The sequence below is a fragment of the Nannospalax galili genome, unplaced genomic scaffold (genome assembly GCF_000622305.1).
Source record: "Nannospalax galili isolate Female #2095 unplaced genomic scaffold, S.galili_v1.0 scaffold811, whole genome shotgun sequence".
Lineage (NCBI taxonomy): Eukaryota > Metazoa > Chordata > Mammalia > Rodentia > Spalacidae > Nannospalax > Nannospalax galili.
Window position 1 is genome coordinate 519,360 of NW_008329150.1, and position 25,012 is coordinate 544,371.

Below are 25,012 nucleotides of genomic sequence, written 5' to 3' on the forward strand. Positions count from 1 at the left end.
GCATCTTGGTCCACACTGGTTAGAAGCAGCAGAAACTGACGACTCCCAGTTCTGGAGGCAGGACATCCAAAAGCAAGGTGCCAGCAGGAGAGGTGACTGGGGACCCCAAATGTTCTCTCTCTCTCCTGCTGGGGATCAAACTCCAGGCAGTCCATGCCATGCCTTTCTGGGCCTCTTTTCAAAGGACATTAATCCTACTCCTAAGGCCCTGCTCTGACATAGCCACCTCCCCAAGGCCTCACCATCTGATACACAGACTTGATTAGGTGCCAACTTAGGAACCTGGGGACATACAACCTTCAGACAATGGTGAAGGTGTGACAGCTGTGGTTCATTAGCCCCACTAGATAGAAGAAAAGAAGTCAGAGAGGTGAAGCAGCTTGCTAAGACCACAGAGCTTGGAAGCCAGAACTCTAGTCCAGACAGACCAGTGGGTTCAGGGCACTCAGAGTGGGGGCGGGGGTTAGTGTGCAAAGGGCCAGGGGCAGAGCAGGGCTGGCTGAATGTGTGGCCAGAGCAGGAGCTCAGAGCGAGATCACAACCCCCATGCAAGGCAAGACTGGCTACACAGTCTGGGGTCCCATGCAGTTGTTTTATTGAGAACTTTAAGACAATGACAGCTAACCAATGAGCCCAGCTTGGTGGAAACTCTTAGAATAATTTCTGAAGCCAGATGGTAAGAAGTGGTGTGTAACCTTTGCCTGGCTCCCAGGGGCTATGTGCCTTTGTACCTTTGGCCCCTGTGCTGGAAGCTTTAGTTGTCAACTTGACACACCTGGGTAGAGGGAGCCTCAGTTGAGGAATTCCCTCCATTGGACTGGCCTGTGGCCATGTCTGTGGGGCATCTTCTTGATTGTTGAGTGATGTGGGAGGGCCGTGGTGCCACCCCTGGGCAGGTGGGCCTGGATTGTGTAGTAAGAAAGCAGATTGAGCACAGGCCAGGGGATTAAATCAGTAAGCAGTGTTCCTCCGTGGTCTGTGCTTCAGCTCCTGCCTTCAGGTTCCTGTCCTGAGTTCCTACCTTGGGCTCCTTCGGTGATAAACTGTGACCTGGGAGATTTAAGTCAAATAAACCCTTTCCTCCCCAAGCTGGTATTAGTCAGAGTGTTTTGTCACAGCAATTGAAGGCAAACTAGAAGGACTGCCTGAAGCCACCATACTGGTGACATCTCTGAAGAGACTGTGAGAAGGCCAGCTGCTGAGAGGTGAGAGAAGCCTTGAAGAGAGAAAAAAACAGACCCACCATCTCCCACTGATACAATGGGAGAACCACACCCCAACCCTGACTCCTGACCTGAGAGACAATAGTTGCTTACTATTTGAAGCCACCAAGCTCTGGAGTAACTTGTGGGAGGCACGATGAAAGGAGGGGCAGAGTGAATGGGCAGCCGTGCTCTGGACAGACAGTGCAGCATGTGCAAAGGCCCTGGGAGGACAGGTAGTGCTGAAGGCAGCAAGATGGGTTTGGCAGACTTCTGGCCCTGGGCAGGGCACATGCGGCCCATGCCAACATGTCCACTGGGGACGTAGCTCTTCTTTTGGTTCTGTTGACGTTTTGTTAAGTGTGACTGCCTTTTGTGCTGAGAACTGTTAGTATAAAGTCTATGTCTATTTGACAAATCCTGTGCAGGGAATAAGTCATTCATTCACTCATTCATTTGTTCTCTCCATCATCAAGGGAATCTCCTATAGAGTATTTCTCAGTGTCACCTGGGGCCACATCAAAACCCCCTGTCAGTTGGAGAGATAGAGGCTTCAAAAACTGGGGGCCTCATGCATTACCAGGGCGGGACTATGGGGCAGGTGTGGCTCCCGAGCCTGCCCTCTTTCCCCACATCTGGCCCAAGCCCTCTTAGTCTGTGTGACTTTGGTGCTCTGAGCCAGGTTCAGTTCTCCCTATTGTATGAAATGGAAGGGAACTGTGAAGGCCTCCTTGTTGGGATCAGGAAGCATGTCAGCCAGCAGTCATGATGACACCTGCCCTTTTATCTGGGCTCCTGTGTCAGACACAGAACACATATGGTGCTCTATGTTCCTGCACTTCCTCCTCAGTGACCCCTGCTGCAGTCAAGGCCCAGGAGGCAGAGCTGACCAGCTGAGCTCCAAGCACAGCACTCTGTGCTGTCCTCACCTGCAGTCACTTTTCCTTCAGGAACCCACAGCTGGTCCAGTGACTCAGGCCCTCTTGAGCCTGTGTTTACTGCCCCCCGCCCCGGCCCCGTCATCCGTTCACTCAGGATCTCAGAAAACAAGGGGAAGAAGCAATGCCTGAAGCTGATTGCCTACACCCCAAGGGGCAGATCCCAAAGGCAGCCCACCCAGAGGAGGGAGAAACACAAGCAGAAAACACGGTGACCCTGTGCCTCCCTGGCACGTCCCTGCACAGTACAGCCAAACTTAATTGTTTTCATGCCCTGTAAAGTGGATGGTGGTATTTTTCTTGCCCAAGAGGAAGCCAAAGGCACAGAGAGGTTAAGTGACGGTGAAAATCACACAGCTAGTAAACAGTAAAGTTGGATTTTGAAGAATAAACTGAAAATTCCTCAGTCCCTGAGCCAAGGACTTCAATGCATTCCTCAAGCAAGAGCTGGTGGTTGCCCTGGTTTACAGCAAGGGAGTGGGATTTAGGGACCAGCCACCTCTGACTCTAGGGGTACTGGCCAGGATATTCCCCAATCCAGAGCTTAACCACCTCAGAACAGGCAGTCCTGGAATACCCACCCAGGAGATAACTTCTGATTCCCAGCACCACAACGAAGTCAGGGATACCTCAGGGCAGAATGCCTCCACCCACCCCCCACCCCCAGATCCCAAGGGAAAAGGGAGGCCAGGAGCCAGCTTTGCTGGGCACCCAGGACTCCAGGCCTTGGAAGGCTTTCGGTCTCCAGGCTGCCTCCCCAACCTCGCCCTGCTCCCTCCCTCCGCTGGCTGCTCTGGGGGTCACTGCCTGTGTTCCGAGCCTAACTTGGAACCAGAGGGGGTAGGTGGAGGGGCTGAAACTTGAGAACCCAGCCTTGCGGGGCAGGGGTGGGGGTGGAGAGAAGAGAGAGCTGCTGTGAGGAGAGGAAGAGAGCTCAGATGATTTCAGCTTGGAAGGGAGCTTAGCCTGGCCTGTGGTCCTGCGTGTGCCTAGGCGGCCTCGAGCCTGTCCAGCCAGGACGGACCCCACTGGACAATCCACACCTCTGAGGCTGGTAGAGAGCAAGGCTGAGCAAGGAGAAGAGAGAAGACTGAGGTGCCTGGGGGTGGGAGCAGGAGGCGAGGCCTCACAGGGGAGGTCAGGGGCTGTGGCCATCTGAGTATAAACAGTCCAGAGGAGCTGGCCCTTAGGGCTTGCAGCTGCGGAGCTCCTCGGGGTCTGTCCTCTCAGGCCCCAGCAGCACAGCACATCTGGGCACAGGCTGGCCACAGGTGAGCACCTGCCCTGGTAGCTCTGACCAGACTCCCTTAGCACCTGGTCACTGATGCTCTCTCAGCCAGCCATGCTGCTAGGTGGCCTCCTCCTCCTGCTGGCCTCTGTGACTGCAGTCCAGTGGAGGGGCCTAGCAGCCAGTGGGCGCCGCCAAACCCACCGGGTCCAGCATGGCCAATGTAGCTACACCTTTGTGCTGCCTGAGCCTGAGCCCTGCCCACCAGAGCCTGAGGCCTTCGGGGGTTCCAACAGCCTTCAGAGAGACTTGCCTGCCTCAGGGCTGCAACTGGGAGACTGGAGGGCCCAGCGTGTGCGCCAGCTGGAGAAGATGCTGGAGAATAACACTCAGTGGCTTCAGAAGGTACAGCTGGGCCTGTGCTAGGGACTGGGGAAGCAGGTGGAGAACGAATTGCCCATCCCAGGGCAGAGGGGGCTGGGCTTTGTGTTGTATAGAGCCTCCGAGATGAGGGGTCCAGAGAGGGCCAGGGATGGCTTCAAGGCCACACAGCAAGGCTGAGCAGCACTGACTAGAAAACCAGGCTCCTCGCAGACGTTAAATTCATTCATCCAAAAGGAATTCGCTGAGCACTGACCATGAGTCAGGACTGTTCTGGGTGCTGGGCACACCACTGGGACAAAATGATACATTCCCATCTCACAGACAGATGGGGAGGGAAAGGACTGTGAAAGAGGTGACTGCTGTGTGGGGCAGTGACTGTAGGGCAGTGACTGCTGTGTGGGGTATAGGAGTATGGCACAGTCAGGCAGCTAGGCCAGCTCTCCCAGGTTGGATTATTACCTGCTGCGCAACCCAGCAGGAGCAAAGGTGCATGGGGAGGGGAGGAAGGGGCAGGGGGCAGTGTGGAAGGCATGGGCAGACCACAAGGTCTTGTGGGACTTGAGTGATTGAGGAGCCATTGCAGGGCTGTAAGCAGATAGAGACACAAGGATATGGTTTGAGTAGTGGACACTATGGGGCAGGATAGCCTCTGGGAGCCCAAATGTAAAGTCACTTCAGTCACTGCAGGCTCTACACATGAGGGACTAGAGGCCTGCAGGATGGCTGTCAGATTCTGGTTTATTCTGAGACTCATGACCACTTTGGAAGTGGAATGGCAAAATGGAGCTAAGGATGTAAATACACTTTGGGTCTAATACCACAGAAGGGGCTCCTTCGTTTTCCAACTCTTTCAGCAAACATTGAGTGCCTACTGTGTGCCCAGGTGACCACTGTGTGCAAAATTGATCACTGTGTGTCGAGATGAGCAAGGCAGGCTGGGCTCTGAGCATGGGCAGAAGGCTGTCCTGTGGGGCCAGGATGTGGCTGGCCAGGGCCCCTGAGTAAGAGTCACCCACTGAGGAAAGTAAAGGGGACCCAGGGTCAAATGGGGAGAGGGCTGAACCAATCCATGGAGATACAGAATGCAGTAGTCAGTGAGGAGTTGGGCAGGGTAGTAAGGTCAGTTCAAATCTTCTCTCTCACCCCTGTGCCTTCCGAACTGCTTTTAAAAATGTTATTACATTTATAACTTATTTGTGTGTATATGTGTGTAGGTGCACAAGTGCCACACATATGAAAGTCAGAGAACATCTTGTGGGAGTCAGTTCTCTCCTTCCACCATGTGAGTCCCAGGGATCAAACTCAGGTCATCAGGCCTGGCAGTGAGAGCCTTTACCTGCTGAGTCATCTTGCTAGCCCCTGAACTTCTTAACTCATACATCCAGTCAGTAGGAAAGGTTTGCTCTTCCAATGTGAGTGTGCATGCTTTAACACAGCATACCTGTGTTAAAGTGCACAGACTGTATTATGAGTACTATGGAGAATAACACTCCATGGCTTCAGAAGGTACAGCTGGGCGTGTGCTAGAGACTGGGAGGTAGAGCACCGCCCCTGCTCACCCCACCGACACAATTGGCCTCCTGCCCCTGCTGCCCCCAACTGCCACCCTAAGGCCCCTGACCCTCAACATGCCCAACCCACCATCCCATGCCTATGTCCCCATGGGGGCTGCTCTTGACATCCCACACTGACTGATCCAGACTGCATGGAGCCTGGTTCTGTGGGCATCTCCTAAGCAGCTGTCCCCAAATCCCATAAGATTTTGGAGCAAACTTCTCCTCCAACTTCCCCATCCCCCTCCCCACCTACCTCTCACCAGACACCCACACTCCCCCCTCTCTGGAAAGGAGAAGAGGCTGTGGGGATTGCCCACCTGTCCCCATGCCCACCTGTCCCCAGGTCTTCCCCAGGCTAAGGAAATGGTCCTCTGTGCTCCTCCTTTTTGCCCCCCAAACTCCTTGTCTTACCCACCCATGTCCCCAGGGACTCTGCTCTCCTTGCTGGTCTGTCCCCTCAGCGTTTAGTTATCCCCAAACACCTCTCATGCTCAGGAAGATGTAAGTATGAGGAGGGCAGTCACAGCCCATGTTCTGCCACCTCTTCCTCAGGTTACCTCACAGGCCCCAAATCTCATGGTCACAGCTCAGCTCATCTTCCCAGACCTCTGGACAATGATAGTGACCAGCACTCTCTGTCTTGGACTGTCCAGCAGTGCTCTTCTATGCTGTCCACCCCCACAGCCCTGCCTGAACCAGCCACAGGCTTCTCTGGCTCAGGCCTTACCACCTCTCCTTTGGACACTGCTTTACTTCCTGCTAGCTCCTTACCCCAAGTCCCACCTTCTTGACCCTTAAATCCCTCAGTCAGTCCTAGTGCCTAGGAAACATCAGCTGAGCCAGTAAAAGGCTTTGACTTGATGGCCTTCGGGACAGAAGGTCTCTTAGCCCAACTCTTCAGTCTGTGGTGCACAGTTCTGTCTGGGTGTCACCCACTCAGCCTGCCAGTCCTGGGAGTCCCATGGAGCTGAGCAGTGATGACAGAGTCCTCCAACCTAAGCCCACATTGGTGAGGTCAGTAGGCACTGACAGGTTATGTGGCTAAGGATGAACAAGTCTCAGTTTCCCCATCCGAGGGGAAGTCAGGGGGTGGCTGGGAATGCTACACAACTTTCAGGCACTGCTCTGCCTGATGCACCAGTCTGGGCAGCTCAATACACAGAGGCCTAGAGCACAGAGGCAATGGACTGACTGGATTTTAGGCGCTTCAGCACCATCCTACCTGAGGCCCTACAACTCTGAACTCAGTCACAGCCCCTCTTAGTCACATTGACTGAAGGGCAATGGGGTATTCTTTGGGGCAAGGAATGTCACCCATCCAACCCCAGCCAGGCTCTGCTGGGCAGCCTTGCTATCTTCTAGGAAATTGGCCTCTTGGATTAAGCGCAACCTTTCATGTCCCCCAGCTTTCATGCCAAGTTACCCAGGGCCTATGGAGGCTGCCACAGATGAGACACACTTAGAAGTCACTCTGCTTGGAGCTGCCACCTCCTTAGATGGCAGCAGAGCCCAGTGGTGAGAACTCTGAATGGAGTAGGTAACTCCCCTTCATTGAGCCTCACCAAGATGGTGATGCTGCCTTCCTCATGAAGACTTAACCAGACAACACCCAGGACATCCACTCAGTGGCTTCTGAGCAAGCGTTGGTTGTTTCTACTAGGGTCTTCTCTGAAAACAGACACAGGTCCTGTAGGTTGAGACATGTAATACCTTGCTCCTTTGGACAGTCAGAGAGAGAGAGAAGAGAGAAGAGAGAGAGAGAGAGAGAGAGAGAGAGAGAGAGAGAGAAACTGTGCATAGTCATACCCCCTCGAGCATCCTTATCCCAGACCAGGATGCCTTCTGTGTGGCCACAGCTGGGACTTCCTCCAGCTCCTCTCCCTAGCAGCTTCCTCCGAGCCACTACAACTCAAAGCCTGCTTTCTAGCTTTTGGCCACAATGGCACAGAAACGGGGAAAAAAGATGAGTTTGAAAATATTCAGATAGTGCTTCACCACCAAGCTCTCTTCTAGGTTCTGATCATCTTGGGGGCCACAGGGAAGCCCCTCGCTGTCATTAGCTCCAGCAGCCAGCACCTGCTTGCATGCCTGACTCCCCACCTGTTCCCCCAGTGTGCAAGTGAGGAAACTGAGACCAGAGAGGGACCCCGGATTCTCCAGCTGCAAATGCCTTCTCTTGACTGTGGAATTAGGGGTTGGGGAAACTGGAGAGAGTGGGGTGCCTCTGAGTCACCACATCCCCCCTCAGTCACCATACCCAGAATGCTAGCCCCAGCCTCACTTGCTCCTTCTCCTGCTCTTCCTCCCTGAACCCCTTTGCCGTTTCTCACCCTGCTCTCCCTGCTCCTTTCTCCCCCTCCTCCTGGAAAGCCTCTGCCCAGTGACTTACGACTGTAATGGCTATCATGGGCTATATAGAGTTCAGCTCTGCTCCAAGCACCCAGCTGGGAAAACACTGTGGCCAGGAGCACTGAGGGAGTAGACAGGGTCAGTGGAGCAAAGGGGTTTCTGCCAAGCTGTGTTTCCCAGTGGTTAGCTACAAGGCCTCCCAGGGACCTCGGGACCTTCACTTAGGAACAATGATGATAGAGCTTGGACATGAGGCCGACAGCAGCTTATGGGGGAATGGCCTGGCCACAGTGGGTACCATAGACTTCCCTCTCTTTACTGTGAGTCCCTGATTAGTACAGTGTCCAATGGCCCCAGGTCTCCTAGCCAGGCAGTGCTGTCCTTTGACTCTACCTGTCCTCACAGAGCAACTCTGATTTATGAATGAGGAAAACCCAGGGCAGACACCAGCCCTGAGCCCTGGCCTAGGTCCATTACCTGAGGGCAGCACATCTTACTGACTCTCTGGCCTCACAGGAACAGGGTGAATACCACCCTAGAACCCAGGTCCTGTGCTCCTTTGCCTGCTCCCAGCAAGTGCTACTTGGGGCTCTGAGGTCCCTCCCCATATCTCTGTCTCTGTCTCTCTGCCTGTTTCCCTATCTCTCTCTCTCTCTCTCTCTCTCTCTCTCTCTCTCCTTAACTTTCTCCCTGTCTCCCTGTCTCTCTTTGTCTTTCTGCCCCCCTTCTGTGTCCCCAACAACATACATACTCAGATGCTCCCACAAAAGCCCTTAGCACAACTTTCCTGTCTCTACTTCCCTGGTTGTCCACTCCAGAGCCCCAGGACCCAGAGCCCCAAGGCCAGTGTCCAACCACAGCCAGGCTACTCAGCTGGGGTCTCTCTGTCCCTTCCATCCACAGCCACGGGGCGGGGGGGTCAGCCTCCATAGATAGTCAGGCCCCTGGCAGCAAACTTCAGAATAGCTGGACCCCTCAGCCCAGCGGCCTGGCTTGCGGGCCATGGGTCAGAAGGTCATCCAGTAGGAACCTAGTGTGGGGTCCTGGTCCTGCCCAAGACCCTCCCTGGCTGACCAGGGCTCCCAGATGCCCTGGCCTCCCCAGGTTACCCATAAATTCTTGGCATTTTCAGCCTTCAGTTATGCAAACAAGAAATGAATCTTGGTTTGCTGAAGGAAATATGTTGGAGCTGATGTCCTACCTCTCCAATGGCTTTCTGAGCAATGCTGGAGATGGGTAGGGCAGATGGCCTCTGCTTCTCAGAGGAACAAGATGATTTTTCCAAGAAGGGCTAGAAATGGCTTGTCCAGAAGTCCTGGCCTGGGGACGGGCAGTTGGCTGGTGTCCAGCAGAGGCTGGAGGCAGCAGCAGTGGCAAATGCCTCTGGCTGCCCCACAAGGACAGGTTTATTTGTTTAAGTGGCTTGGCCAGCCAGCCTGTAGGCCCCAGGCCACATGTTTCTGACTCTTTCCTCCTGTGCCTAGAGTGCTCAGGGCTGGGATATGTCCCCTCTTCATGTCTCAGAGTAGGAAATGCAAACACACCGGGCCCCAGACCTGTCCATGAGCTATATCTCAAGCCACACTTGGTCACTTGGGCCTCAGAGCAGACCAGGAATGTCTGCATTAACTTCAAAGGCTTCCCGTGGCCTGGGACAAATGAGGCTGCAGTAGGGGACACATCTTGGGGGTGCCACTAGCTAGATGTGGAACCCTGGGGAAGTCACCCACATGGTCAGCTTCGCCAGAAAGTAGAAACCAACATACTCCCTGACTCCCAGAGTAACTAAAGGATAAAGACACGAGAAATTATGGTTAGCTTTTACTGAGCACTTTCTACATACTAACACATTATCCTATGTACTTTGTATGGATATAGCATTTAATTTTCACAGTGGTCCTGGGAGATGAGATTGTCAGTGGTCAATTAAGGGAACTGAGGCACCAGGAGATGAGATGACCTGCCCAAGTCCTGGGGAGTAAAAGATCAGACAAGGACCATGCTCTGGGCACGCAAAAACCAAGGGCTGTAGAGCCTTCACCTGGGGGTCCCTAATGTGACACCCCTGTCCTTGGCCCAGGTCACCTAGGCAACTGACTTGTAACTCGCAGCTTCAGTACTTGCTGCCTCTGTCTTCTCAGTTGCTTGGATTCTCTGGGCCTCAGTTAACGATCAGATAGGTTGATCCACATACAGAGTGTGGTACAGCAATGGGTACAAATGCTATGGGGTTTGGAGCAGGCAGAGAATTGATGTTGGAACCAGGCACACAGGCCAGCTCCAGCCTCTCCACTTCTTATCTTACATAAAAATCTTTTCTTAAGTTCCTGGACCTCAGTTTTCTCATCTACAAAGTGTGGAGACTCCTACTCCTGATCCTAATCCAGCCTCCATTGGTCTACAGGACACAGTGTGACCACCAAGTAGGGATGAACAAAGGAAGATTATTTCTTTCCCTTTTCTTCTTTTTCATTTATTTATTTATTTATTTATTTATTTATTTATTTATTTATTTATTTATTTTTGGTCTTTTTGAGAAAGGGTCCCCCTGTAGCCCCAGCTGGCCTGGAACTCACTATGTAGACCAGGCTGTCCTCACAGAAATCTGCCTGCCTCTGCCTCCCAAGTGCTGAGACTAAAGGCCTGTGCCACCCCACCCAGCCTGGAAAATGATTTCTGAGCACCTGAGGGGATATCCCTAGGGAAACTCTGCAGAGAGGTGCAAATAGGTCTCCTGGGGTGGAAATGAAGGGGACAGAGGAGCAGGGCAGTATCCAGAAGCTTCCAGGTGCAGTCTGCTGCCTGCCAGCAGCCTTATCACTTTGCTCAGCTTTGAATTCAGTTTTCAGCTTGCGAAAAACAGGAGATGCAGAAACGTGTGAAGGCCTGGGAGAAACCCCACCTGGTTATCCCCCACTTCGATCAGGTTTCCTGCATTAAATGCTTGTTGAAATAGTTTAGGTATACAAAAAGGCAGCAAGACAAAGCAAGGGCAATTCCTTATTCACACAGTACAGCTGAATAAACAAAACCTCGCAGAAGCTGCCTCCTTCCTGATAACCCCATACCTCTGACCCCACTCCTGTCCCCAGCACACCATCTTTGGGGTTGGCCTCAGCTGCAAACGATGAAGGATGTGCCATCCGAAAGAGCTAAGCCATTAGATTAAAAGTCACATTTACCAGCCACAGGCAATACTTGGCATCTCTGAGCCTCAGTTTACTCATTTGCCAAGTAAGAACTGTCACCCTTTTGCTCTTGGCTGCTGGGGACCAGGTGAGAGAAGACCCTTGCACTAGAGCTGAACAGGGAGGTGTCACACAGAGAGATGCCCTGCCAACCTCCCCCTTTCTAGAACATGCTCTGGGGTAGGGACCAGCACAGGTACCTTGTCAAAAGCAGTGAAGAGTGGAGCCAGAGATGATGTCTTTAAGGAGTTCTTTCTAGAGAACTCTACTAAGGAAGCTAAGACTCTAGTTTTGCTACTTTGAAGCTGGGTTGAAGTTTATGAGAACAAGACTTTAAACATGCGTTTAAGCAGAAGACTTAAGAGAAAGAGGTGCTCAGGGGAAGGATGAGACACTCAAGCTGGGGGTGGACTTCCCAAGGGAGGGTTAAACTTAAGTGTCTTAGCGGTAGCCATATTTGAATGGCTCCAATGTTGCATCTCAAAGAGTTGCTAAAAAAATTTTTTTCTTCTTTTTCCTTCTTTTTTAATAAATGGGATTATAGGGTAGCTCCAGAGATGTCTTGGATGTAAAATAATGTCATATAATAAAACCATAGGTCACAGAAGTTAACAAGGGGTGTAAGACAATTCCTTTTACTGTAAATGGCGTTTCTTGTGAGATTCCTAGCAAATTGCAGGTTTACAACTGGGAAAGGAGAAAGGACTTATACACTCGGGCCTTAAGCATGATTCACTGCTGTTTTGATGTTCTTGTTTGAAACATCTTGATATAAAAGGCATATCATCTCCGTTGGCAGCTTCACAGCACATGTCTATTGTGCTAGACTCTTGACTCAGCTGGCGATAGCTTCAGCCAGACTCCAGAGTGAAGCACCCCTTCCCCTGCCTGCCCCACTGGGCGCATGAGGAATCAGGAGTTTGAGACCAGTCTGGGCTACACTGAAATTGAAACACACACATAAACACGTGTACATACTCACATGAAACTCTAAACTCCCTGATGTTCAATGGTCCAGAGAACAGCTCCCGCTACAGCTTCTTCGTTTCCTAATGGGGCCTCAGTTTCCAATCTGTGGATGGAGGGATGGGGGTCTGGTCCTCCCTAAAGGCTTCCATTTTCCCAGGATTCTCTAAGTTCTTGCTCCCCACGTCTGTCCCTACCTGGTCCTGGTCTCTAGGAAGGCCTCTGCTACCCAGCCTTCCTTTCCCATGAGGCCAGGCTTTAATCTCCACTCCTCCCCACCTGCATAGCCTGCTTCAGCCTAAATCAGGAGCCAACCTCCCCGAATCCCTGTGCCAGTGTTTGGGCCTGGAACAAGCTTCCCTCAGTCTCCCACACCCATGTCTGGGCCCTGGAACAAGCCTCCTCCAATCTTCAGTGTCCATGTCTGGGTCCTTCTTCTTAGTCTGCCTGTTTCTAAATCAAAGTTGTTTCTCAGAAGCCGGTGCACATAGACACCAAGCTAAGTGACATAGTGTGCAGCAGCACTTTGAACAAGGACTGCCATGGTGTGACCCAGCTTTACCAGGACCTCGCTGTCTACATGAGGAGCAGAGTGTGGCTTTTAAAAACTTTAGCACATATAGGGGCTGAGGGAGAAGGTCAGTAGGAAAGTGTATGCCTTGAAAGCACAAGGCTCTGTGTTCTCTCCATTCCCAGCATTGAAAAAAAAATGTATAGGGAGGAAATAATTTTAAAATTAATGGAGGAGGGGCTGGAGAGGTGGTTCAGTGGTTAAGAGCACTGGCTGCTCTTGCAGATGACCCAGGTTCGATTACCAGCACCCACATGGTAGCTAACAACATCTGTAACTCCATTTCCAGGGGATCCCATACCCTCTTCTGACTTCTGCAGCATTGCAGGACCTGGGTGCACTTACACATGTGCAGGCAATATACTCATACACATAAAATAAAAATAATAAAACATTTTCTTTAATTAATGGGGGAATAGCTCAGTCAGTGAAGTACTTTACCACACAAGCATGAGGACCTGAATTGGATTCCCCAGCACCCACATTTCAAAAGCTGGACATGCATTTATAATTCCAGCCCTTATGTGCCAGCCAGCCTAACCTACTTGGGGAGCCCCCCCGACCCCCGGCACAGTGAGAAATCCTGTCTCAAAATAAAAGGTTAACAGTGCCCAAGGAACAACTCCTGAGGTTGACCTCTGACCACCACACACATGTGCACACATGCATTCAGATTTATTAAACTAAATATTCAGATAGACAAAGGCAACATATTGCCTTAAGGAACAGACATTCACCTAGTTTTTATAAGCAGGTTTCTGTCTGTTCCAGATAAATCCTGCTTTGATATTCATCCATAAAATAAATACCTGGATCTCATGGTGGATCTCTATCCCTTCCATGCACTGTAATATCCACAGACATGTGGTGATCAAGTGAGGGATCACTGGGAGCTGGGGATCACATATGTTGTCATGTCCACAGGCATGTGATGACTCATGAGGCTGCCTGTCATTTCTGCTGATGATGGAGCGCCAGGCACAGTAACTACCACTGTGGTAGTTTGTGGCCGATTTCCATCCATGTAGGAAAAGTTAATTTCAGCGAGAACTTAATGACAAGAAAAACATGTCATTTTTTCAATTCAAATATCAAGATTCCATGAATTCTACTCACAGAAGCTTTGGGGGCAGAGGGACATCAGTTAAAAATACCGGTAGAAGTCAGGTGTGATGGCACACGCCTCTAATCCCAGCACTTAGGAGGTAGAGGCAGGTGGATCTCTGTAAGTTCAAGGTCAGCCTGGTCTACATGGTGAGTTCCAGGACAGCTAAGGCTACATATTGAGACCCTGTCTCAAAAAATAAAATAAAATTTAAGAATCTGGTAGACTCAGGCATGGTGACACATGCCTGTAATCCTGCCACTCCTTCCACCATGTGGGCACTTGGGATCAAACTCAAGTTGTCAGGCTTGGTGACAAACTCCTTTACCTGCTGAGCCATCTTGGTTGTCCTTTAGCATACTTCTAAGATCCATACAACTTTGACATGGGAACTACAAGAGAATATGCCATCTTCCTATTGTCCCTCCTCCCCAGAGGCTGGTCAGCAAGCTAACAGCTTGGCATCTTAGCCTTCTTCTGTACACACTTAGAATACAGTATTTCCATCTTCCTTCCATAAGAGTAGGCCCATGCCATCATGTGTACGGGTCCATGCTGTAGTGACACTCTTATACTGTGTTCCCTCACATGCTTCTGAGACATCTCTGCAGATCATCTGCAGTGAGGCTCAGTCATGCTCCTGTCAGCCAGCACTGCTGGAGGTGGTAATCCATGACATACACATATGGGGATTTGACACGAGCTGGTTCAGTAACCACACCAGGCCCTTTGCACAGTCATTTTCAAACATTCCCAGCAATGCTGGGAGTGGGAGCTGTAATTATTGCTGTTTCTAAGAAAATGCTCGGATAGGTAGAAATACTTGCCTGAGGTTGCCCAGCCATAGGCGAGAGTTGCCATCCAACACCGGCCTATTGACCCAAGGCACTACCCTCCCTAAAAGAATTAGCAGTAGACTAATTCTTTTCTCAATCATGGGCCACAAGCATCGTTTCCCCAAAAAGACAAGGACAGCTTGCTACAGATCGTGACGTTCCCATAGGCCATAGTGCCTTTGCACTTGCTTTTCCTCTGCCCAAAATCTCCTCCCTCCTGACTTTCCTCCAAATGGCTGGGCCTCGTCCTCTCAGTTCAGAAGACCCTGGTCACTTTTCCCCACCCTTTCATCCTGGTTCATGTCTTTATGACATACATCACTACTGCAAGTTAACTGCCTTAGAGAGCCCTGGAATCAGAATGTTTGCCAGTTTTACCCATTCTTGAGTCCATAATACCTTGAGACGGAGCCAGCACACAGCAGGAGCTCAATAACTGACTCCTGAGTGAACACACACCTGAAGCCAAGGTCCCCTTTTGTTTAAGAAAACAGTTCAAGGGGCTGGAGAGATGGCTTGGCAGTTCAGAGCACTGGCTGCTCTGGCAGAGGACCCAGGTTCAAGTCCCAGCACTCACATGGCAACTAACAATCATTCATAACTCCAGTTCCAGGGGATTTGATGTCCTCTTCTGACCTCCATGGGCATTGCACAACATGGATGAACTTACACACACGCAGGCAATGCACTCATACACATAAAATAAAAATCATAATTGTTTAAAAAAGAAAACGGGCTGGAGAGGTGGTTCGGTGATTAAGAGCACCAGCTGCTCTTGCAGAGGACCTGGGTTCTATTCCCAGCACCCACATGGTGGCTAACAACCATCTGTAACTCCAGTTCCAAGGGAATCCAACACCCTCCTCTGACTCCGAGGGCATTTCACAATCCAACTGTACTTACACACATGCAGGCAATACACTCATACACATAAAATATAAAAAAAGAAAGTTCAAATTATAATACATATTTGTCTGGAACATTTTCTAGAACCTCATGTTGGGGGAATCTCTTTTTTATTGAGATATAATCCACATATAGGAAAACTCATGTAGCTCCACCAGCCTCATGATATAGGACATTGCCAATACCTCCTCAAAGTTCTCCTGTCACTTTCCAGTCAACCCTCTGCCTTGGGCTGGTGAAGGCAGGGCCATCAGGGCCTGGTGATGGCAGATTCTGACTTTGCCAGAATGCCCGATCAGTGGAATCCCACATCCACAGCCATTGAGTCTGCGAGTTTCATTCGAGGTGTTCTTTGGTGCCCAGGGCACAGCTGTTAAGCTATTCTCCAGTTAAGATCCATTTATACAAGGCAGAACATGGTGACGCATGCTTTTAATCCCAGTACTCAGGAGGCAGAGGCAGGCAGATGTCTGTGAGTTCCAGGCCAGCCTGGTCGACATAGTAAGTTCCAGGCCAGCCTGGTTGCCATAGCAAGTTCCAGGCCTGTGAGACACTGCCTTAAAAAATAATAATCATCCATCCATTCATACAAATGATGCAAAGCAAAATAGGCCCCAGTGAACCCACAGAGGTCACACAGCCACCCGGGCCCACCTGGAGCACCCTTCATTTCTTTCCTGGTCTCTGCCTGTTGAAACTCCTCCTCACCTCTCCTCTCGGCTCTTTTTACATTTCCTCTTCCCAGCAGAGATGGTGTTTACTATCCCCATATCACACATCTGTAAAGTGAGGACCAGAGGCCTGTAGAACCCTCCCTGGGCCCACAACTCTAATTTAGCAAAGTCAGTACCCAAACCCAAGACCAAGGGGAAGGGGTGGCGCAGGCTAAAGAAGTGCTGGAGGCAGGTACCTGACCCTAGTTCAGCATGATTTGCTGGAAGGTGCTGGGGAAGGTGCTGCTGGTCTGATCCCTGGGCCTAGTACCAGCAGACTCCAGCCTCCAGTAGATCTCTTCCCTAGTACAGTGACTAGTGCCTGAGCCCAGGGCCTGCCCCAACCCCCATCCAGGCTGCTTTTGGTATCCAAAATCCCAGCCTGGCTTAACCATGTCATCTGGCTAGGATTATCCACCCAGGACCCAGGCCAGTGGGTGGGCTAGTAGGTTGTGTGATAGGATCCAGCTGTGAGCTGTTTGTGTTCCGCCCATTCACTTGCAGCCACAGGCCAAGTTGGGGGTGGGGGTGGGGGGGTCAGTGAGTCTGCTTTTAGGAAGTCCCAATCACTCAAGAGGACCCTCAGTCACCCTGAATCCTTGTCTGGACCTGAGGAAGGCCCTAGGCAACTTGGAACCTAGTCTGGGGTAGGAGGACGACCTTGGTTCTGAGAGGTGTGGAAAGGTGCCTACAAAGTCTCTGCTCAGGAAAGAACTTGCTGCTGACTGAGCTTGGGGCCTGGGAGTCTGCATTCTGATCCAGCTTCCAGGAGGCTCCTGCTACATGGAAGAGTCAGAAGACTACCTTGGCAGAGCTCAGTGTCCCCTAGCCACTTGTGGGCCCTAGGCAGCCATTCCATAGACCACCAGAGAAACTGAAGGAGAAAGCAAAACAGACTGGAAATTCACACTGGGATCCCAGCAGGCAGAACTTACTAGCAGGTTGTATGGGGAAAACAGAGGAGAAATCAAGGTCAAGGTCTGGGTTTGGGGCTTCAGAATTAGGAGGAGCTGTTCAGTGAGACAGGAACCAAGGGAATAGGCTGAAAGAGCTACGGGGACAGGGTTGGGGAGGGAGGAACCAGTCCATGAAGGATGCTGTGAAACGTTGTTTGGTTTTATTTTGGTTTAGATTTAGGTTTTAGTTTGTTTATGAGACAGGGTGTCTTATAGCCCAAGCTGGCCTTGAATTCACTATGCAGCTGAGGCTAACCTTAAACTCCTGATTCTCTTGCCTCTGCCTCCAAGTGCTGGTATTTCAGGTGAGCACCATCACACTCAGTTTGAGATGCTTCTTTTGAAAAACTATTTATTTTATTTTATCTGTATGAGTGTTCTGTTTGCATGCATTAAATGTACCATGTGTATGCAGTGCCAATAGAGGTCAGAAGAGGGTGTTGGATCCCCTGGAACTGGAGCTATGGATGGTTGTTCGGTGCCATGTGGGTGCTAGGAATCAACCCCACAGCAAGCATTTTAACTGATGAGCCATCTCCAGCCCCACAGAGATGCTTCTTTGAAACCTATATAGAGATGGAGGGATGCCCAGGAGAGAGGTCCTGGTGGGAAAGGGTAACTCTCATGGAGCTGTGGAAATCCTAGGAGCAGCCCAACACCTGGGCCAGCGTTTCAGGGTGTTTGGAGTCATGGGCCCTTCAGTATCTGGCCCTGGAGGACATCTATGGATTCTCCCAGAAATACGAAAAATCAACAGGATACAGAGGAACATGCCTGTGACCCTAGCACTTGGGAGGCTAAGGCAGGAGGATTGCTGTGAGTTCAAGGACAGCCTCCCAAATGATAAGCTACAGGGTTGAGACCTTGTATCAAAAAGCCACACATACATACACAAAAGATACACAATCAAGGATCTTAGAACACCAATAATATTGAAATTATAATTCAAATATTAAACAACAAATTGGAAATGAAGTTAGTGCCTTACCCAAGGGGTAGGCTGATAACTTCCATAATTCATGGTCATACCAGGAAAAAATAACATGCAAAGCCCTGCTGACATTGTGTGGAAGATGCATGCATTCAGGATATCTCTTGGCTGTGGTGTTGCAGGACCTGTTGGGCCTGCTCTACTTTGTGGTCTGAGCTCAAGTTGATGGAAAAGCCAAATCATAATCACAAGCCCATGGGTGGATATCACTGTGGGCTCAGTCAACAACATGGACCCTGAATTCTCTTCATAGACAGTCTGGTCCCCTATTGAAGACCCCTGGCCTAGGCCTAGATGTTTAACAAACCCTACAGGAAGACAAGTCCAGAACCTATGTTGATAGCAGGTTCAGTAAGAAGGGGCCCCGAAGTGTTGTGTGGAGTCAAAAGATCACGACAAAGTGAACTAAAGAGCAAAAAGCAAGGCTCGGGGGACAGCTCAGTGGGTAAAGCACTTGCTACACAAGCATGAGGACCTGAGTTTGGATTCCCAGAACCCATGTAAAGCCAGGCAAGGTAACACAGGTCCGCAATCCCAGCATTCTGCAGTGAAGCTGGTGGAGACAGGAGAATCCCTGGAAGTTCTGGGCCAGTCTAGTGTGCACATCAGTGAACAAGAAACCCTGTCTCAAATATGGCGGAAGGTGAGGACCTATACTCCAGGAGGTCCTGGGAGCCACTGGAAAAGGCTGGGGCATTTGTTTTTAAATGAGATCTGTGTGCTGCCAAGAAGGCCTGGGGCTTCAGGGAAGGCTTAGGGCTGGTGATGCTGCAGGGGCACAAGAAACATGAAGGCCAGAGGCCTGGAGAAGCTTCCATGCTGGCCCTGCTAGTCCCCCTTCCCTGTACTCTCCACTGAAGGGTCTCTGTTTTATCTGGAAGCTTGCTAAAGCACACAGAGATGCCTGGTTCCACATTCAGTAGGGCTGGGCTAAGCTAGGAATTCTACATTTCTAACCAGCTGTGAACCAAAGGACCACACTCTAGGCGACCCCAGCATTGTCCCAGCCCACTGCTGGGATTTGCCAATGGAACCTGCTCCTTCCAAACTGCTCAGGGCAAGAAGAAATGGGTGGACAAGTGAGACAGAAGAGGGTCGCAATGAAGGAGGAAGCAGTCTAAGCCTGGCCCCCAGTCAAGATCATCACCCTCCCTTCAGAGCCTTGGCCTTCCCAGGGACCCTGTGAGTCCCTGGAAGCCTGATTGTTGAGTGAGAGACCAAGGGCACACCCAGGCAGTGTATATAGCCAGGAGCAACCCTGCCTCAGCAGGGAGCCCAAGAACTTGCTGTTCACTTTTCCAACTTGATCCTGGTTTCGCACCAGACCAGCATCATGGCTCTCAGGAAGAGGGCAGCATCGCCAAAGAGTGTCAGCTCATGGAGTTCAGGGCCCTCAGATGCTATGAGTTCAGCCCTGTTTGGCAGTCAGATGAACCTACAAACTTGGACAAGGGAGAGATGTGAGCCCACCCCACTGATGGCTGGCTCTCCCCTAGGAAAGGGCACAGGATAGGGGCCACACTCTGACCCTTGCTGCTCCCCTCTTTCCCATCGATTTCTTGAAGACAATTATTGAGCATCCACTGTGTACCTAGCATTATGCTAAATGTGGAGATGAAGCATTGAGTAAGACTGAGTCCCAGGCTTCATGTAATTGGCATTCTGGAGAGTAAAAGGGACAAAAGACAGAGAGGTGGGCAGCATGAAGCCAAGGATTGAGGAGTGCTTGGAGCCACCTGGAATGAGTCATGTGAGTGGGGAGAGGGTTCCTAAGGGAGTACAGAGGGAATTGTAGGTGCAAAGGCCCTGAGGTGGGTACATGCCTGCTGTGTACAAGGGGGCGTGTGGAAGCCTGGTATGTGGAGTAGAGGGAAGGAAGGAGAGAGGGAGGGAACGATGGAGAAAGGGGGAGGGCAAAGCCAGCCATGGAGGAACCTGTAGTCAAGGAAAACCAGCCCTTCTTAGAGATGGGAACCCTGGGATGGTGCAGAACACTGGAAAGGTACAGCTTACCTGCAGCGTATTAGGATCCTTCTGACTGCCCAGAGGGGGACAAACTGTTTAGAACAAGGTGAAGGCAAAGAGGCCACTGGGGTAGTTCTAGGAGAGGGTGCAGTGACCTGACATGGCACTTCCTAAGCTAGGTTCTTGCCCCCAGATGTTATGTGTCCTGCCCTGGAGCCTTAAGGGAGGGACAGGAGGTTTCTCCCAGCCCCCTCCCTTCACCCCAGCCCTCGGTCTCTCAACAGCTGGAGCAGTCCATCCAGATGAACCTGAAGTCAAATCTGGCACAGGCCCAGCAGCACGTGGTCCAGAACCAGACCACCACCATGCTGGAGCTAGGAGCCAACATCGTGAACCAGACCACAGCACAGACCCGCAAGCTGACCTCCGTGGAAGCGCAGGTAACAGAGTCACCAAGAAGCCAGGCTGCTCAACCAGGCCTCTTTCCCTCGACCTCTGTCTTGGGTGAAGTCAGAGCTTCCTCTGGGCCCAAAGTCCCCCACCCCCTCTTCTTGATGATCTGTTCACATAACCACCTCCCACCAGTGGGCCTGGGTCCTCTTTGTCAACCCAGTTCCAAGACTGGACTGGGCCCTAGCAGGGAAGACAGCATTAGGACAGCCCCTGCTCCAGGCTTAGGGTACCCTGCGAGTAGTTAGATGATGAGTCTGTTCTGATTAGCCTCAGCAGGACAATTGGAGCAGCAGTGAGGGAGGGACCAGGAAATAGCAAATGTGTGATTTGTGGGCACCTGTTTGCTGAACCCCTACTGTGTGCCAGGTACCATGTGAGATCCTGGTTCCCATTTTGAGCAGTAAAAAGCAGGCATGCCTCCCTTGCCCTGGGGTTCATAGAGAAGGCAAGCAGGTTAAACAGTCTCTGATTGTTACATGGTGACTGAGAGAACAAGCCGGGTGGGTGAGTAGGGTGGGAGGCTGCGAGTTCAGGCAGCAAGGCCAGGAGGACACTGAAGTGCAAGTAGGACATGGGTCAGATTGCTGAGAGAACACACCAGACAGGAAAACCAGCAGGCACCAAAGCCCAGAGGTAGGGCCTTTGTCTTGCCACTCTGGGAACATGGAGAAAGCCAACACACTGGGGCGGGGGTGGGGAGGGCAGAGAGATGGTAGAGAGAAACTGAGTTATGGGCTGGGCAGGCCATGGTGGGGACGGGCTTTCCACAGGAGAATTTTGAGCAGAGGGGCCACAGTGTGAAATGCCGCCTCAGGCTGCTGAGTAAAAAAGGGATGTTGGGGACAGGGCAGGAGCAGTAAGTCCTGTGAGGCCGGTGCAGGACACTGGGTGAGAGATGACAGATACCAGGGCCAGAGTGGAGACCTGGATGGAAGGAAAGTGGTTAAGGGCCATTTGGAAGTAGAACTGACAGACTGGATGCAGGGTCAAGGATGGGCCTCTGGGGCCCCAACAGCAGGAAGGTTGGCACTGTTGTGCACTGTAACAGAGGAGGGCAAAGTAGGAGCAGATGATCAGCTAAGGAAGGGCCTATGAGCTGTGGTAAGTTAGTGACCATGGGAACTGATAGCTTAGAAAGTAGCAATGGGTCAGCAAACTTCAAGAGTAGCAGGCCCTCAGCAGGAGATTGGTAGCTGACCAGGGCTACCACAGGACACACACAGCACACTCCTCCAACAATGTTCCTGCTTGTTGGAACAGGTCCTGAACCAGACATCACGCATGGAGATCCAGATGCTAGAGAGTGCACTATCCACCAACAAGCTGGAGAAGCAGCTGCTGTTGCAGGGCCACGAGCTGCACCGGCTTCGGGGCCATAACAGGTGAGCAGGGACAGCAGTGGATGTGACTCCACCCTGAGCCCCAGAGCTGGGGCTGGAGTTGGGACTAGAAGCTGGACCCAGGCCAGTGTTGGGGATGGGGCTGGGGTCTGGATTTGGACTGTGGTAAGGGACCATTGTGGGGTTAAGCTGGGATGAAGCTGGATAAGGAAAAGAACCAGGCTTGGAGTCCAGACAAGCTGGGTAGTGCTGGGGCAGGGCTAAGCCCAAGCAGCACGGAGCTTGGCTCCCAACATTGGGTAATTACAGAGATCAGATATTTTCCTGTGACTTAGGACACCTTGATTCTTTCTCTCTTCTTCCCTTCTTCCTTTTTGTGGTACTGGAGATCAAACCCAGGGCTTTATACATGTTAGGTAAGGACACTGAGTCACATCCCCAGCCCTTGGTTGTTTCTTTGTTTTGCTTTGTTTTTCTTTTTTAAATGTTTATTTTTTTAATTTTTATTTACATGTACATGTCCATGTGTGGTGTGGTGTGGTGTGGTGTAGTGTGTGTGTGTGTGCGCGTGCGTGCGTGCGTGCGTGTGTGTGTGTGTGTGTGCAGGTATCTGCAGAGTCCAGAAGAGGGCATTAGATCTCCTGGAGCTGGATTTATAATTGTCAGCTATGCAACATGGATGCTAGAACCAAACTTGGGTACTCTGGAGGAGACTCTCATAAGTGCTCTGAATCTCTGAGTCATCTCTCTAGCCTATGCTTTTCTTTTTTTGAGACAGGCTTTCACTATGTAGTCCAGCTGGCCTCCTCCTCTTGCTTCAGCCTCCTGGGATGATAGGTGTCTGCCACCCCACTCGTCTCTCTCTGTTTCTATTTAAATTTTCATTGCTTTATTAAGATACAATTTTCATGGGCTGGAGAGATGGCTCTGTGGTTAAGAGTACTTTCCACTCTTCCAGAGGACCTGGGATTGGTTTCTAGCACCCACATGGCAGCTGACAACAGACTGTAACTCCAGTTCCAGGGGATCTGATGCCATCTTCTGGCCTCCACAGACATTGCATGGGGGTACTCACATAAACACAGGCAAAACACTCATAGCCATATAATTAAAAAATAATAATCTTAGCAAGGCATGGTGGCACATGCCTTTAATCCCAGCACCGGGAAGCAGAGGCAGACATATCTCTGTGATTTTGAGGCCAGCCTGACCTACATAGCGAGTTCCAGGCCAGTTGGGGCTATAGGGAAACCCTGTCTCAGATCCCCCCAAAAATCTTTTTTAAAAAGATACCATTTTCACACCCTATGATTCACCTTGAAGAGTTTATTTTTTTGAGGTAGGGTTTCCCTATAGTCCCAGCTGACCTGGAGCTCACTATTATACCAGGCTGACCGAGATCTCACAGAGATCTACCTGCCTCTGTCTCCCAAGTGCTGGGATTAAAAGTGAGTGCCACTGTACCAGGCCACCTTGTAAATTCTAACTGACTTTCCTTAGCTGTAAATACACAAGACTGACCTGATCCACCCACATGCCCTTCTTGGAGAAAACAGTTCCCAGGATCTTCCACACTGTCAGTCTGGTAGTATATGCAAATATGTTCAGGGAGCCCCTTAACTTACACAGACATATTAGAGACAAGTCAGGGAAATCTATCTGGTTGTAGCTAAATGTAAATAAACATAACTGTCAAAGTCAGGGTTCTAAGGGAGGCAAAATCTATCACTCAACAAACCCCAGGAACAGGATGAGAGGTTACTGTGGTTCAAGTACTAGATCAGGAAAAAGCCAAAAGGCTTGCCCATGCCCTTTTCTCTGGGTTTTACTCTTATTTTAAATTTTTGTTTATTTTTATTTATGTGTATGAGTATTTTGTCTACATGTATGTAAGTGCACCATGTATGTACAATGCCAGCAGAGGCCAGAAGAGGGCATGGAACCGGAGTTACAGATGGTTGTTATACGCCATGTGGGTGCTGGGAACTGAACCCAGGTCCTCTGCAAGAGCAGCCAGTATTTTTAACTGTTGAGCCATCTCTCCAACCTCCTGGGTTTTATTCTTATTCCCACACCTCACAGTCTAGGTAGCAGAGACTGGGACACTGTCAATCACTCAGGATTCTTAACAGGTGCCTAGAACCCAGTGATGATAGAAGGGGTTATCAGTTAGCTCTAGACCTATAAGGACACTCTAGAGGTAGAATGTGCCAACTTCTCTCTTCTTACATTAGAATTTGAGACCTGGGGAAATTTCTTCTGCTCTGGTTGGACTTGTTTCTCTCTTTTTTAGTTGTGTGTATATATGATGTGTCTTGTGTGTATGTGTGCACATGCCACAGTGCATGTGAAGAAGTCAAAGGATGACTTTGAGGAGTAAGTTCTCTCCTTCCACCTTCAAATGGGGTCTGGAGATTGAATTCAAGTCCTAATGCTTGTATGGTGAGCACTTTACCCACTGAGCGGTCTCACCAGCCCCTGGACTCTTCTTAATCACATGACTGGATACAATGAAACATCACCCTCCCAATCCCGGGCCTCAGTGCACTGAAATCTGAAGTTCCTGTTCCCGTTTCTTGTACATGGCTTTCAATCAACAGGTATTTTCTGGTTTCCCTTTGCCACACTATGACAAACACAGGGGGTCCAGAAGTGAACAAACGCTCAAAAACCCGTCTCTGTGGAGCCAGTGAACGCTAAGCTGCTATCCCAGAGTTCCATGTGAACATGCAAAAAAAAGAATGTAAGATTCTTCCTGTAGCTTTCTGAAGCCTAAACCTGCCTCCTGCACTGCATCTGTTATCTTAGAAATGGATCTGCTGTTGTTTATTTCTTACTAAAGAGTTAGTTTATTGAATATTTCATTTAAGCCAGTTTCTCTGGTTGAGGAAATCATTAAAGTTTCTTTTTATCTATTTATTTATTTTTTTTAATTTATTTATTATTTATTTATTTATTTTAATCCACAGAATTCCAATTAGTGCTGCCCCTGTGTACATGGGTGTGGGATCATTCACTGGGGCATGGGCATCATACCAGTGGCCACTGTCCCCAAAGAAAAAGAATTTTCCCTCCTCCAGCAGCCACCAACTTCCAATAGGTCTACAGCTAGGGGTGGGGGCTAGTAAGTGCCTCCCCCCAACCCATGCTGGATTTTGTTGTTTTGTTGGGGTTTTTTGTTTGTTTGTTTTGTTCTGTTTTGTTTAGACAAGGTCTCACTATGTAGACCTGGCTGGCTTGGAACTCACTGCATAGACCGTAGAGCCACCTGCCTCTGCCTCCCAAGTACTGGGATTAAAGGCATGCACCATCATACCCAGCAGGAAAGTGGGGAGGGAGAGAGAGGGAGGGGGGGAGAGGGAGAG

The 25,012-nt window shown here is 50.5% G+C and overlaps 1 protein-coding gene across 1 annotated transcript in view; it reads left to right on the forward strand.

Annotated features, from left to right (window-relative positions):
• The first annotated feature begins 3,086 nt into the window (after positions 1-3,086).
• Angpt4 (angiopoietin 4) overlaps positions 3,087-25,012 on the forward strand; it is a 38,607-nt gene continuing 16,681 nt past the window's right edge. Inside the window, exons 1-3 of the mRNA XM_008834391.3 lie at positions 3,087-3,773; positions 20,139-20,294; positions 21,568-21,689. Coding sequence (XP_008832613.1) covers positions 3,465-3,773; positions 20,139-20,294; positions 21,568-21,689 — 587 coding nt within the window. The 5' untranslated portion in view covers positions 3,087-3,464. The remainder of the gene's footprint in view (positions 3,774-20,138; positions 20,295-21,567; positions 21,690-25,012) is intronic.